The sequence below is a fragment of the Camponotus vicinus genome, unplaced genomic scaffold (genome assembly GCF_025532165.1).
Source record: "Camponotus vicinus isolate PSW18456_S1 unplaced genomic scaffold, iyCamVici1.0 SCAF_13, whole genome shotgun sequence".
In the NCBI taxonomy this organism is placed as follows: Eukaryota; Metazoa; Arthropoda; class Insecta; order Hymenoptera; family Formicidae; genus Camponotus; species Camponotus vicinus.
Window position 1 is genome coordinate 13,853,981 of NW_028141949.1, and position 12,325 is coordinate 13,866,305.

The window sequence follows — 12,325 nt, forward strand, 5'->3', positions numbered from 1 at the left end:
AGAAATTTAAATAGGAGATGGATATGTCGTTGATGGCGGTAAATGAAAGAATTATAAGTTGATATAATATATTATATTGCTGTGTGTTTCTTTGTTGTATTTATCCTTCATATAGATTTTTATATATTATATTAAACTGTTAATATACTGCTAACAATAAGTCTTATATAAAAATGCGAAGAGCAGCCATTTGGGCAGAATATTATATCGGATGTTCCAAAATTCGATATAACGTGCCTTTTGATAAAATAGTGATAGTGACGTACTATTGTAAAGATAATATAGTGAAAAATATAGAATAATAAGATATAATAAAGAAGAATATATTTAATATTCATATAAAAATAAAAAATTACACACCACTTATTATATATATATATATATATATACACATTGCAATCAGTGCATTCAAGTCGCGTATCATCCGAATATTCAATCAGTAATTCGCGTTCTTATTATTATTGAAATATAAATCTCACGCCCGAATTTTTACATAAGATCGCGTGATGCAATAAATACACAGACGCTCGAACAACAATGCGTCGTACGCGGACATTGACCTTGCGTCATAATCAGCTGTTTGTAAACACCGCCTGCCTCATTCACTTCAGCGATCGAACATGTGGATTTACCGTGTCAATTATAATATCGAAACGCATATTATCGCGTTGCTATAAACATTTATGTACAAACGCATCCACACAATATATCACACATTTATACAAACATATACTAATACATATACACATGATCATACAATAAACACACATTCAGCATTAACTTACTCGCATTCTCTCTTATGGTCTTTTTACGATCTCTGATCTCGACGAGCATATTCGAGGGCACACTCGTAGAAGTGGAATAATTCTTTGATATATTATAAAAAATTATTAAAAAAATTCGTATCAATTAATTCCGGTCTCTTAAGTTTCTTGTTGCAATTTTATGTTGTAGGAGGGGAGATAAAATAATATAAGTTTAATTCTTTTTTAATTCATAAACTATAATATCACATTTTAATTTAACAATTAGGTAGGTTCATTTTGAAGTTGATTTTTTTCTTATACTAATAAAATTTGCTTGCTTTTATTCTTGTAATGCAGACTCTTGTAGAATAGTAAGACTCTATAAATATAAAAATACAAAAAGCTTAATATCTTTATAAAAACAAAAAATACTTTCTGAATGTATATAAAATTTTATAATAATATATTCTACAAATATATAGAGAGAAAGAGAAAGTGGAAATGTAAAGAAAGAAAGAAGAAAAAAGAAAAAGGAAAGAGAGAAAAAAGAAAGAAAGGAGTAGCATCCTATTGTCCAATGTAAAATCTTCTAATTAATTAATGCGATAGAAAAATTCCAAACACTACTTATTGTGAATGGTTCTAGTTAATCGAAATTTGATTAAATAGAAAAGAGAAAGAGAAAAGAGATAGAGAAAGGGAGGAGAAAAGAATATACTTATATAAACATGTGTTGTGATAAATATATTATAACTTACATGTGCAACTGTAAGTATTCCTTTAGAAGATAAATTATTTAATTCTTCTATGAGTTCTGTCATTTGGCATTTTTGATTAACCATCTAAAAAAATTAATATTTTGTAATATCTATATCTGAGCAGATTATATAAATCTAAAATAACTTAATTGTAAATTCTACAAATAACAATTTTACCTCCAAAACAAATTTTTTGTCAGATTCATTTAAAAATGGTAGGAGTGCCGCGGCCAAAGATGCCTGTTTACATTGGAAACAATTTTTTACAATAGTGGTGAAGTTTAATTCATGTGCCACAGGACACGAATATAATAGACAAATCGCCTCTATGCAACTATCAATTTGTTGCAGATTCGAATTTACATTGATCTCTCTAAATGGTTCGGAAATAATTAATTGCCATCCCATTTTGTAACCATTGCAACTTACGATGACCTTCTCACTTCGTGATTGCAGTAAAACTTTTTTCAATTCACTCATCTATAAACACATATATGTTTTAATATAAAGTTTTCCGTGATAGAATTTTATATAGGCAATATTTAATGAAATATAATCTTCATACCATGCGTAACTTTGTCATCTGACTCAAAGTATCATCCCAAAATAGAATGTCATATATCTCAAACTCGATGCAAATCTGTGCTATAAGAGAGAGAGCATAAGACGAATGACGTTGGCTTTTTAACAATATTTGAACAAGATCATGTTTAGAGCACGTTTCAAATGAATTAACGCTATAACATAATCCTAACAATTCTAACTTGCTAATATAGTGTAACGACTTCATATATTTTCTGAAATATGAAAAAAGCAAAATTAATTTTTTTAGTATAAGATAAATTCATATATCGCCAAAACGATAATATATTACAATCTCTGCTTATATACCTAAAGGTACATATATCTTGCTGGGTTAACTTCTCTAAAGTAGCAGTATCAACAATATTTTGTAAAATTCGTAATGCTCGATATTGTACGTTATAATTGTATTCAGCCTGACCGCACTGATCACCAAAGCCTATATTTATAAGAAATTGTGCAAACAATTCCACATCTCCATATTCAAGCATATAACATGTTCTATAAACAAATTGCAAGAATAAAATTAGTAATCTAGAAATAAATAATATAAAAAAATAAAATATAATATATATATATATTTTTTTTACCTAAATAAATTATCTTCATAATCTGTATTCTGATCAGAGTCTTTCAATGTTAGAAACGTCTGTGTAAAGCTTTGGCATAACTCAGTACATCTAACATCGGATTGTAACCATTCTTGCAATAAATCTAAACGCAACTTTATTATATTTAATGAAAATAATTTGCCAAGTTCATTGACGGCAGCATTAATATTGGGCCTGTGATTGGTTGTAGTTCGATATCGTAATGGTATGCTTTCGTCGTTATATAATTCATATACCAATTTGTATGGGTTTTCGATCAAAGCAAGGTATTTATCTTTCTCTAATCCGTATGTACGTAGAATATGCTCGGATGTGAATCTCAAATATTTGTATTTAATTTTCTGAAAATAAATGCAGAAGTACAGAAATTAACATGATTTTTTAAACAACATATATCTAGTAAACATTGATATATTAATGTAAAAGCAATGAATAAGTGGAAATAAAATAAAATGGAATATTACAAGTAATATACATGTTAAATTATTATGATAAATTATTCATTAATTGTAATTTTCCATTCGTAAATGTAACATATAATATGTTATATAATATGTTATATAATACTGTTACAAAATAATATGTATATGTTACAGTTTTATATAAGTCATAGATAACTAGTGTTATATTAGTATTATTTGTTACTTTCACACGTTATATTATTGCAACAATGTTTACTAATTTATCATAAATTATTATAATATATACCTCCAACATTCCTTTCTCGAATTTGGTAGAATTTTGCGCCGCCAATTGAGCATACTCGTAACATTCTTTCGCGGCAGCGACGCAATCGGCACCAGGAGGTGTATGATTTACAACATAATACAATGCCGCAGTGCCATAATAGAAGCCATCTGAATTAGTAATCTGTTGTATACATTTCTTTATATCTTGGAGCAGTGTGGTGTTTCTTAAGCAAAGCGACCAAGTAACGTTCTTTGATTTAGTAGAATTATTTCCCCATACACGAGTCACTTCACCCTTAATAGCTAATGTACATATGAGATGCGTTTCTAGTTTGAGTATGGGTGCAATGTCAAGCCATTTATCATACGTTCTTAAGTTCAATTCAGGAGCTAGTAAAATAAATACAGGATAAGTCTGATGAAAAGTTTACCACGTGTTTTTTGAAAACGGTTAGAGATAGAGAAACACATCCATTAAAATTGTAGAATAATTAGAAGCACGTGTTAATGATCTTGAATAACTTTGAGTATTTTTTATTTTCACATTATTAACTAAAATTTTCTTTTTTTAAATAGAAAGAGATATTCTTGATTCACTCCATCAATGATGCTCAATGAATACCATTAGGGTATTTTAATAACTTTTATATCAGAGCATTTTCTTTCGAAAAGTTAATTTCTTTCTATTTAAAAAAAGAAAATTTTAATTGTGTGGAAACAAAAAGTATTCAAGATTACTCAAGTATATGTCCATATTTATTTAATTTTGGTAATGGATGTCTTCCCCTATATCTAATTGTTTTCGAAAAAAATGGTGTATCAGATTCACCCTGTATATTATAAAATATATATGAAATAAAATAATAATTTATTTATAAGTATCAAAATAAACATACTAATAATTTTCCAAATATCTTTAAACAAGAATGGAAGTCTCCATTGGGCTATTGGCGGTAATGTGCTATGTCCTGGATTAAACTGTATCCATTTATCATGTTCTATTTGAGTAGGAGATCTAGCAAAAGATCTAATGAGCATCTAAATCAAAATTTATTCATGCAAAATTATAATTTGCACTTACCCACTCCGAGTGTAATTTTGTAAAAAATAAATATAATTCCTTTTTTTCATATCATTATTTCCCGTGAGATCCATTAATATGATAAATACTTCATAATAATAAAAATTGACCTAAATTTAAATGTAAAATTTATATTATACAAAGAAAAAAATTACAATCAAGTATTTTTTTTATTTTTTACAACTTACTTGATTCCATAATGAAGAGATACATTGCTTTACCATAAATTCATCACTTAATTGTGCAACAATTTCATTGCATTTCTTTCTTAATTCATCTATTTCGTTCTTACAAATAAGTAATTCTATAAAATATATATTCGATCGTGTACAAATATTTTTATATTATAAATTATTTACGTATATAAAATAATTATAATTCTATAAATGACGATTAGCGTAAAAAATACACACATTTTTATATGTATGTATTATATTATTCACACCTTTATTTACCTTTATACATGCTTCCATTTGGCATGATTATTGTTGGATTCCACGTTTTTAATAATATTTCCAAGTAAAGTAACAGGCAATCATCGAAATTAAAACCAAAATTACAACAATAATCTTTTAATAAGGGAATTATGTTTTCCTTATTATTACTTATAATCTGCATTAAAATTTCTCTTTTGCTTGAAGCATTATTTATTAAAACTTCTGTAAATTATATATATATACTACATATTAAAAAGACGTTAACATATACAAGATTTTCACATTTAATACAAAATTAGATTCATTAATAATGCATGAACATACCTTTATAAGCTATTGAATAATGTGACAATTGTTGTGCCCAGATGTGTAGTAGCTTGTAATCTTCGAACATTTGTAAAGATCGATTATGTCCCAACCGCGAATATTCATATCCCAGAGTTGAAATCGTACAATGCCGGATATAATCAGCTTGAAAACTGCAATTTTTTTTTAGATTCTTATATATTATTAGATATCATTAGTTATCATATTTTATAAATTATTAGTATTATTATAATTATTGGAAAATTATTTAATTTTCTTACAATGTGCAAGTTGTAGAAAGCCAGGTATACGCTTCCGATTCAGGTAACATAAAAAGACAAGATAATCCTAATTGAAGATCGAACGATCGTTCAATACACAGCTTTTTCAGTAAATTCATCAATAGTTGCAATAATACGGACTCCATTTTCATTAATATATCTTTGTTTCTTACTGATATGTTACAGTACATAAAATAAAACGTCTTAAAAATTTGCAATAAAGAATAATCGTTGTGCTGATGTCGCATCTTTTTTACATTTTCCAGAAAGTTATTTAATTGATCCTCCAATTGTTCCTATAAACAAATAAAATAAAATATATCACTCATATAAATATTCACGTACACAAACTATTTTTATAAATAAAATGTGGCACATGTGTACATAATACATACATTGCAATTAGTAATTTCATTATCATCAACTTGATTTGAATAATATAAATAAAGATATATTCCATCATTGAACAGAAACAATAATCTTTTATCCAAAATTACTGCCTGATCTTTATATATTGTGTACAATTTCCAACCAAACTGTGGCACAATTTCTTGTTTTATATTGGAATAATATTGAGTAAAAAAGTTTGAACACACTCTAATATAAGTGTATAGTATTACTGCAGATTTTAAGTCGCCTGAAATATTAGTTTATAATTATATTTAATGCTACTTCAATTATTAACATCAATTTAATACATACTGTCTTGACAAATATTTAATATCGAAGCACTTAAGTCTTTGACAACTTTTATAGTATCTATGTTTATTTTAGCATGTTGTAATGCTAATAAACATATCTTGTATATATATTTAAAATCATCTGATATATTTAAATCCTCATCATCATAACTGTAAGATAAAAAAATGTGATACAGAAATAAATATATAACACATATATAAATAAATATATAAAAATTATATAAATTGTATAATATGCATTTTTACCTAACAAGTTGTGGCAATATGTTTACATTTTTCGTTTGTTTTAGCAAAGATAAAGTTGCACATGATTTTTCTAATCCTAGCACTTCAGCAACTTTAATAACTGTTTTATGTATTACGGACAAATCATCCTCTTTCATATCTGTTAAAATAAATTGAAAATTTTCTATTAATACGTATATAAAATTTGCTTATAAAGGAATTAAATTTTCAAGTCTTACTTGAAAGAAATTTTGTGATATAGTTCTGCAGTATAACTGACTTCTGCATATGATAATCCTTCAGTAAAATGTCAATCTTATAATTTTTTTTCAATATGTATAATGATTTTAAATCTTTTATCATTTTGACGATATTGTTGTAACGGAAAGAACAAATATTTGATTGTACTAATAAATCATGTATTTTGAATTCTAAACAATCCAGTATTTTTATATGGTAAATCAAAGATGTTGTCGCGTTCTAAAAAAAAAGCAAATATATTAAATATAATTAATTATTAAAGAAATCTATTATTTCTTCATTGATTTAGTATTGTACTATTAAAATTCATTACCTGAAAAGAAGAAACTGCAACAATATAATTAAGAATTCCTTCATAGCAATATAAAACGTCAGTGATATTATTTTCTAAATAATATATTGTATCTACTGCTTTCTGCAAATTTCTAGACCCCAATGTTTAATAATAGATTAAATAAATGAAAATAATTTTATTTTCAAGATTTTTTTCTCTTTAATATAAATTTTGTTTTTATAGATAAATATGATACAATACCCTATTTTTAATTGAAAGTTTATGTATCGACAAAATGCATCTTGTCTTAATTGCTGATTCCTTTTAGTCAGCGTATCTATATCATTAATAACAGAATCACGATCTTCTTTTATTATACGTGATATTAATTTCTATAAACAAATGATTTATTAATATGCAACATATAAAGAGGTAGAAACATATATATTCGTGCACATGATTCATACTAACGTACGTTGTTTACGCCAATTGTTGCATATCCATATTTTTTTAAGATAACTTTTATTGGGACATAATCGTATTCAACTTTAATTTCAAAAGATAACTCATGGTCAAAATTACTATTTGTTTCTGCCAAAGTGATGATAGTTGAGCTCCAAGGTACTGGTGCCTTTCTTAAGACTGTCAAAGTTTGCTTTAATCGATCCTAAATATAATATAGAATATGAAATAAAATAAAAGATATTTTTTAAATTATAATACAAGGCAAATGTGAAGAATATATCTAATATTTACTTCAATATTATGTATCAATTCTATTATAATAGTAACTCTTTTCTCCCATATAGCTTCTTCATTAAACCACCAACTATCTGAACTTTTCATGGTTTTCTAAAAATATTAGAGGTATTTATTATAAAAAAAATTTTTTTTAAATATATTTAATTATATTTATATAAAAGTACGTTATATACACGGAACAAAAAGAATTATACCAACCTGTATATATGTACAAAGAACAGCATCGTTTTGTAAGTTATTATTAAGTATATATTGTTTTAAAAATGTATTTACAAAATCTGAGATTTTGTCAAGATTTACTTTATCCAACAACATATGTATTGCTTCTATAGGTAGGTCAATATATGTATCAAGAGGTACTCTCAATCTATAGCATAATTGTAGAGATATTTAACGTTAATCTTTATGAGTTTTAAAATTATAACATCACTCACCTGTAAATGTTCTTCAACTGCTGAATATCAGATAAAACTTGAAGCAAAAATATAAGTTGCTTCAATAGAGAATTCTGATATCTGTATTCTTGATAGAAACATATAGATTGTTGCCCATCTTCAAATTTGAGCAATTTTAGAAATTTCTTAGCAAAGTCTATACCAATTTCTGGCCATACCGTACAATAAGATATTTCAAGTTGTTTTAGTTTTTTTAGACTCCAAGATATAATTTCATCAATTGTATCAGGCAGTAAAGATAATAATGTAGGTATAAAATGAGTAAGCCATGGCCATAAACATGATGGGCTCATGTCTTCAGGCAAGATTGCAAAAATATTTTGTACAGTTTTCATAGATATATGTTTCACTATATCAGGAAGATGTCTCGTCCAAATTAGAGTAGCAGATTTTAAATGACCCTGTAAAGTCAGAATCAAATATATATACCAAAGAAATATATTTCATTTAAATCACATTTAAATTACAATTATATAGTACCATGCATAAATAAGTAGTGCATTCCTCTAATAAATTTGCTTGTAAAAATCTTATCCATTCCTTCATATCTGTATCATAATTCAATAATGTGTTTTCTTCAGTATATTGAATCATTTGGAAAGTTTCAAGTCTATATAAATTATCATTTATTAAAGACAAATTAACATTCAATGAATCATTCATATTTTCTCTCTATAAATAATAAATTAAATATTAATTTATTATTAGGATTATTATTTATTAGGAGTTTATATATATGTATAATGTATTGATTACTATTTATGCTAATATAAAGTACCTTTATATTCTGCATTATTCTTTGCTGAGCATATAAATATATTTGTCTCATTTGTATATAATTGGAAATGAAGATTTTGCTACAACAGTCAGTCACATATTGCACATTTTGTATTTTATCTAGAACGTTTATTAGTGCATCTACACTAATTAAATCGGGAGTAGATTTTGTGCAAAATTGTTCTATGAATGATGCTGCTTTAGCACAATAAATAGATTCCAAGGAAAGATCTGATCTTCTTGCAAAAGCTTCAGCTGCATCAAATTGCTTCTTCTTTAATAATCTCGCTAAACGCATTTCAGGAATACTTTCCGATATCGTTTTTATCCTAAATTCATTGATAACTTTATTATCAGTAGAAATACCCTCTACATAAAATATATTATTAGAAGCATGCAAAACTTCTAATAAATAAATAGTAGTAGAAACATTAATTTCCAACTTCTGTTCAAGATCTAAAAGGAAAAATATGTATATAATATTATATTATATTAATATAAAACGAGAAATATATATATTTTCTATAAATTAATATAACTTACCTGGATAAGAAATAAGACGTAACAAATATCTAGCGGAATTCTGTTTAGACTGTGTTACAAATAAAATTTCACAATGATTGATATTATTGTGTTGTATCACTATAAAATCAAATACTGGACCATCATATATTTTCAATCCTAGTAGTGTATTTGGACACATAATAGTTAATGTATAATCTGTACGCAGACAAAGCATTTTACTAAAACAAAATAATTTTTATATAATATGCAATCTTAATAAAGAAAATATAAACTTAAAAATACAAACTTTTATTCCATTTTACTATAGTTTAAAAATTACTTACTTGCTACCAAGTAACAATTGTATCTTTTTATATCCAAAAGAAAATACATTATAAAAGTTATTGTATTCATCATTAGGCCAAATAAAAACCGAATTTGTCCCAACCATAGTTATTGATAGTTTGTCTGACAATTCATCTATCATAGCATTAAGGAACTGTAATAAATTCTTAATATAAAAAGTCGAAAAAACAAGATTTATATATATATATATATATATATATATATATATATATATATATTACCTTCTCAGATGTAAATCCCTTGAATAGTTGAGAACATTGAATATTTGTTATATGTTCTGCAATCATAGCTTTATCATCATTAGTTAATGCAATCTCTAAAGTTTTAGGATAAAATTTGGAGAAACTAAAATTTTTTTAATAACAAATTTTTAATTACAAATTAAATTGAAATATGAAAAAGATATAATGTAATAAAAGAAAGAAATATATATATATATATAATACCTGTAAATAACACCAGTGTTCATAACAAGAATTATGAGAACTTCTTCACTTTGCTCTTTCAAAAATATCTGTATTATATTGTCTTGATTATTATCAGGTATAGTTCTGTAAATAGAAGTTTTGTATAGACTTTGAAATTATATTTATATATAATAAAGATTTTTAAAAATATTATAAATTATTTATTTTAAAAAATATTATTACTTATATAAATACTTAATTAAATACTTACTTTGTAAAAATTTGTTTTCCATCTGATAAATGTAAACAATATAAAATTTTAGTAGCAAGTACCACAAATAAAAAAAAACCATCTTTGGAGATGCAGTAACGAACTATCATAGAAGGAAAACTAACATTGTATAATATTTTATTGCACATTTCATCTTCAAATATTGTAATGGATTTATCAATTGCTACACAAAACTTAGAATATTGAAGAGATGCTAAAACAGTTGGTTTTTCATCCACCTTATAAAAAAAATACATATTGATCATGTTGATTCATAATAAATTAATAATAAAACATTATATATATATGTCATAATTATAATAATTTAAAAAATATACAAATATATATATATATTTTTACGAGTCGTTCATTAAGTCCTTAGAAAACGTCGTTTAATAATTTTTAAAAATTATTATAATCATGATTTTGTAATTTATATATATTTATAACGACTAATAAATATAAATAAATTAGAACAGTTTATAATACGCGCAGTAATACAAGTTCACGCATGCGTACTTCGTATAAATTTAAATATTGCATAAAAAACATTATGTGGCATATAAAACTGCATTATGTTAATTAAAAATGCTTGTTAAATTTTTAATTGCAAAGTATCGTGGTTTTTCATTTTATTTTTAATTAATAATTATATCGCATTTTATTGCTTTTCTATGAAAAATAGAATAATCGTATAACCGTCAAATTAGTCGAACAGGAATTGATAGAATAATGTGACTACCTTTTCACGGGATTGAATCGTTGCTATTGTACACGCTTCGTATAGTGAACCATTGTTTTCTGTGATTATCCGTGTGCCGAAATTAATAGTTTCATCATCAGCGTCGAAACCTGTTTGCACTTTATTCCACAAAGCCATTTTCAAGAATCACCAGAGTAAGCGTAACTTCCACTGAACTTTATATTCTATACTGAATACTAGACTATACAATCTATTGGAATAAGCCATCAAGGAGTGGGGACACGCGGCATAGCTTTGGGTTTTGAGTGGAGAGAAGCCTGAGAGGGTCCAGGTCGCCGTTTTTCTATAATGCTTTCCCTATGTGAGGGAACAATTGGACAAAACCGCCATTAATGGGATAGAAAGCGATGACACTACGCGCCATTTTTGAATAAAACAAAATAACTGAATCGAAAATACGTTTCCAGGTAGCAGAATGACGTCAAATGACATCTTAATAACGTTTTAATGACATCATCAAGAATTGAGGAATTTAAATTAAGTATCATTGAAGTAAATAAATAAAACTCAATTAACTGAAATAAATTAAGAAATTGAGAAATTTAAATAGTAACAAATTATAGATACTAACAAATATAATTAATTATAATAGGTTAATAAATGCAGTAAATAATGCAATAAAAACTTTTAATAAATTAAAGAATTTTTAAATAGATATAGCAAATTTGTAAATTTAATAAATGAAAGTAACTGTTTCATTGAGTTAAATTAATAAATATTAGTTAAAATTAAAATTAAATTTTATTTTATTTTTTTATCTAACTCACTTTCTTAACTTAAATTTTCAATAAATGCAACATAAAAAAAACTCTCAGTAATGTTAGTTATAACCTTCCAAAGAGCATATACATAAATTGACATATACTATATATTAGCTTTATTAAAATATACTCAAAGCGGAAGTATCCCATTAATGGCGGACGACCAATCTGCATCCTGCAACTTGGTCTCTTCCCTCACTTGAAGATCCCTATGTTGTAAACGCGGAACAGAATGTGTTGTTTTCTATATATTTGATCCCCCACTCCTCAATATTTAGTCTAGATATACTATATCTATGTTTGAGAC

At 25.8% G+C, this 12,325-nt stretch overlaps 1 protein-coding gene across 2 annotated transcripts; it reads right to left on the reverse strand.

Annotated features, from left to right (window-relative positions):
• Positions 1 to 408: 408 nt before the first annotated feature.
• Rod (kinetochore component rough deal) lies at positions 409 to 11,626 on the reverse strand. Of its 2 annotated transcripts, XM_083086854.1 has the most exons (31): positions 11,237 to 11,626; positions 10,495 to 10,733; positions 10,263 to 10,367; positions 10,038 to 10,161; positions 9,795 to 9,949; positions 9,490 to 9,689; positions 8,948 to 9,402; positions 8,650 to 8,841; positions 8,149 to 8,570; positions 7,913 to 8,081; positions 7,709 to 7,804; positions 7,428 to 7,619; positions 7,214 to 7,344; positions 6,992 to 7,103; positions 6,657 to 6,897; positions 6,439 to 6,577; positions 6,194 to 6,342; positions 5,887 to 6,128; positions 5,492 to 5,787; positions 5,229 to 5,383; positions 4,923 to 5,126; positions 4,656 to 4,771; positions 4,468 to 4,577; positions 4,283 to 4,401; positions 3,406 to 3,776; positions 2,677 to 3,038; positions 2,396 to 2,587; positions 2,070 to 2,301; positions 1,682 to 1,984; positions 1,505 to 1,588; positions 409 to 1,125 (listed from the first exon to the last, which is right to left on the reverse strand). In XM_083086854.1, the coding sequence occupies exons 1-31, from the start codon at positions 11,372 to 11,374 to the stop codon at positions 1,087 to 1,089; spliced, it is 6,084 nt and encodes a 2,027-aa protein (XP_082942980.1). In that variant the 5' UTR covers positions 11,375 to 11,626; the 3' UTR covers positions 409 to 1,086. The 2 variants fall into 2 exon arrangements, with proteins under 2 accessions (XP_082942980.1, XP_082942981.1); XM_083086855.1 differs by lacking the exon at positions 10,495 to 10,733 and having other exon boundaries at positions 11,237 to 11,328.
• Positions 11,627 to 12,325: the final 699 nt, after the last annotated feature.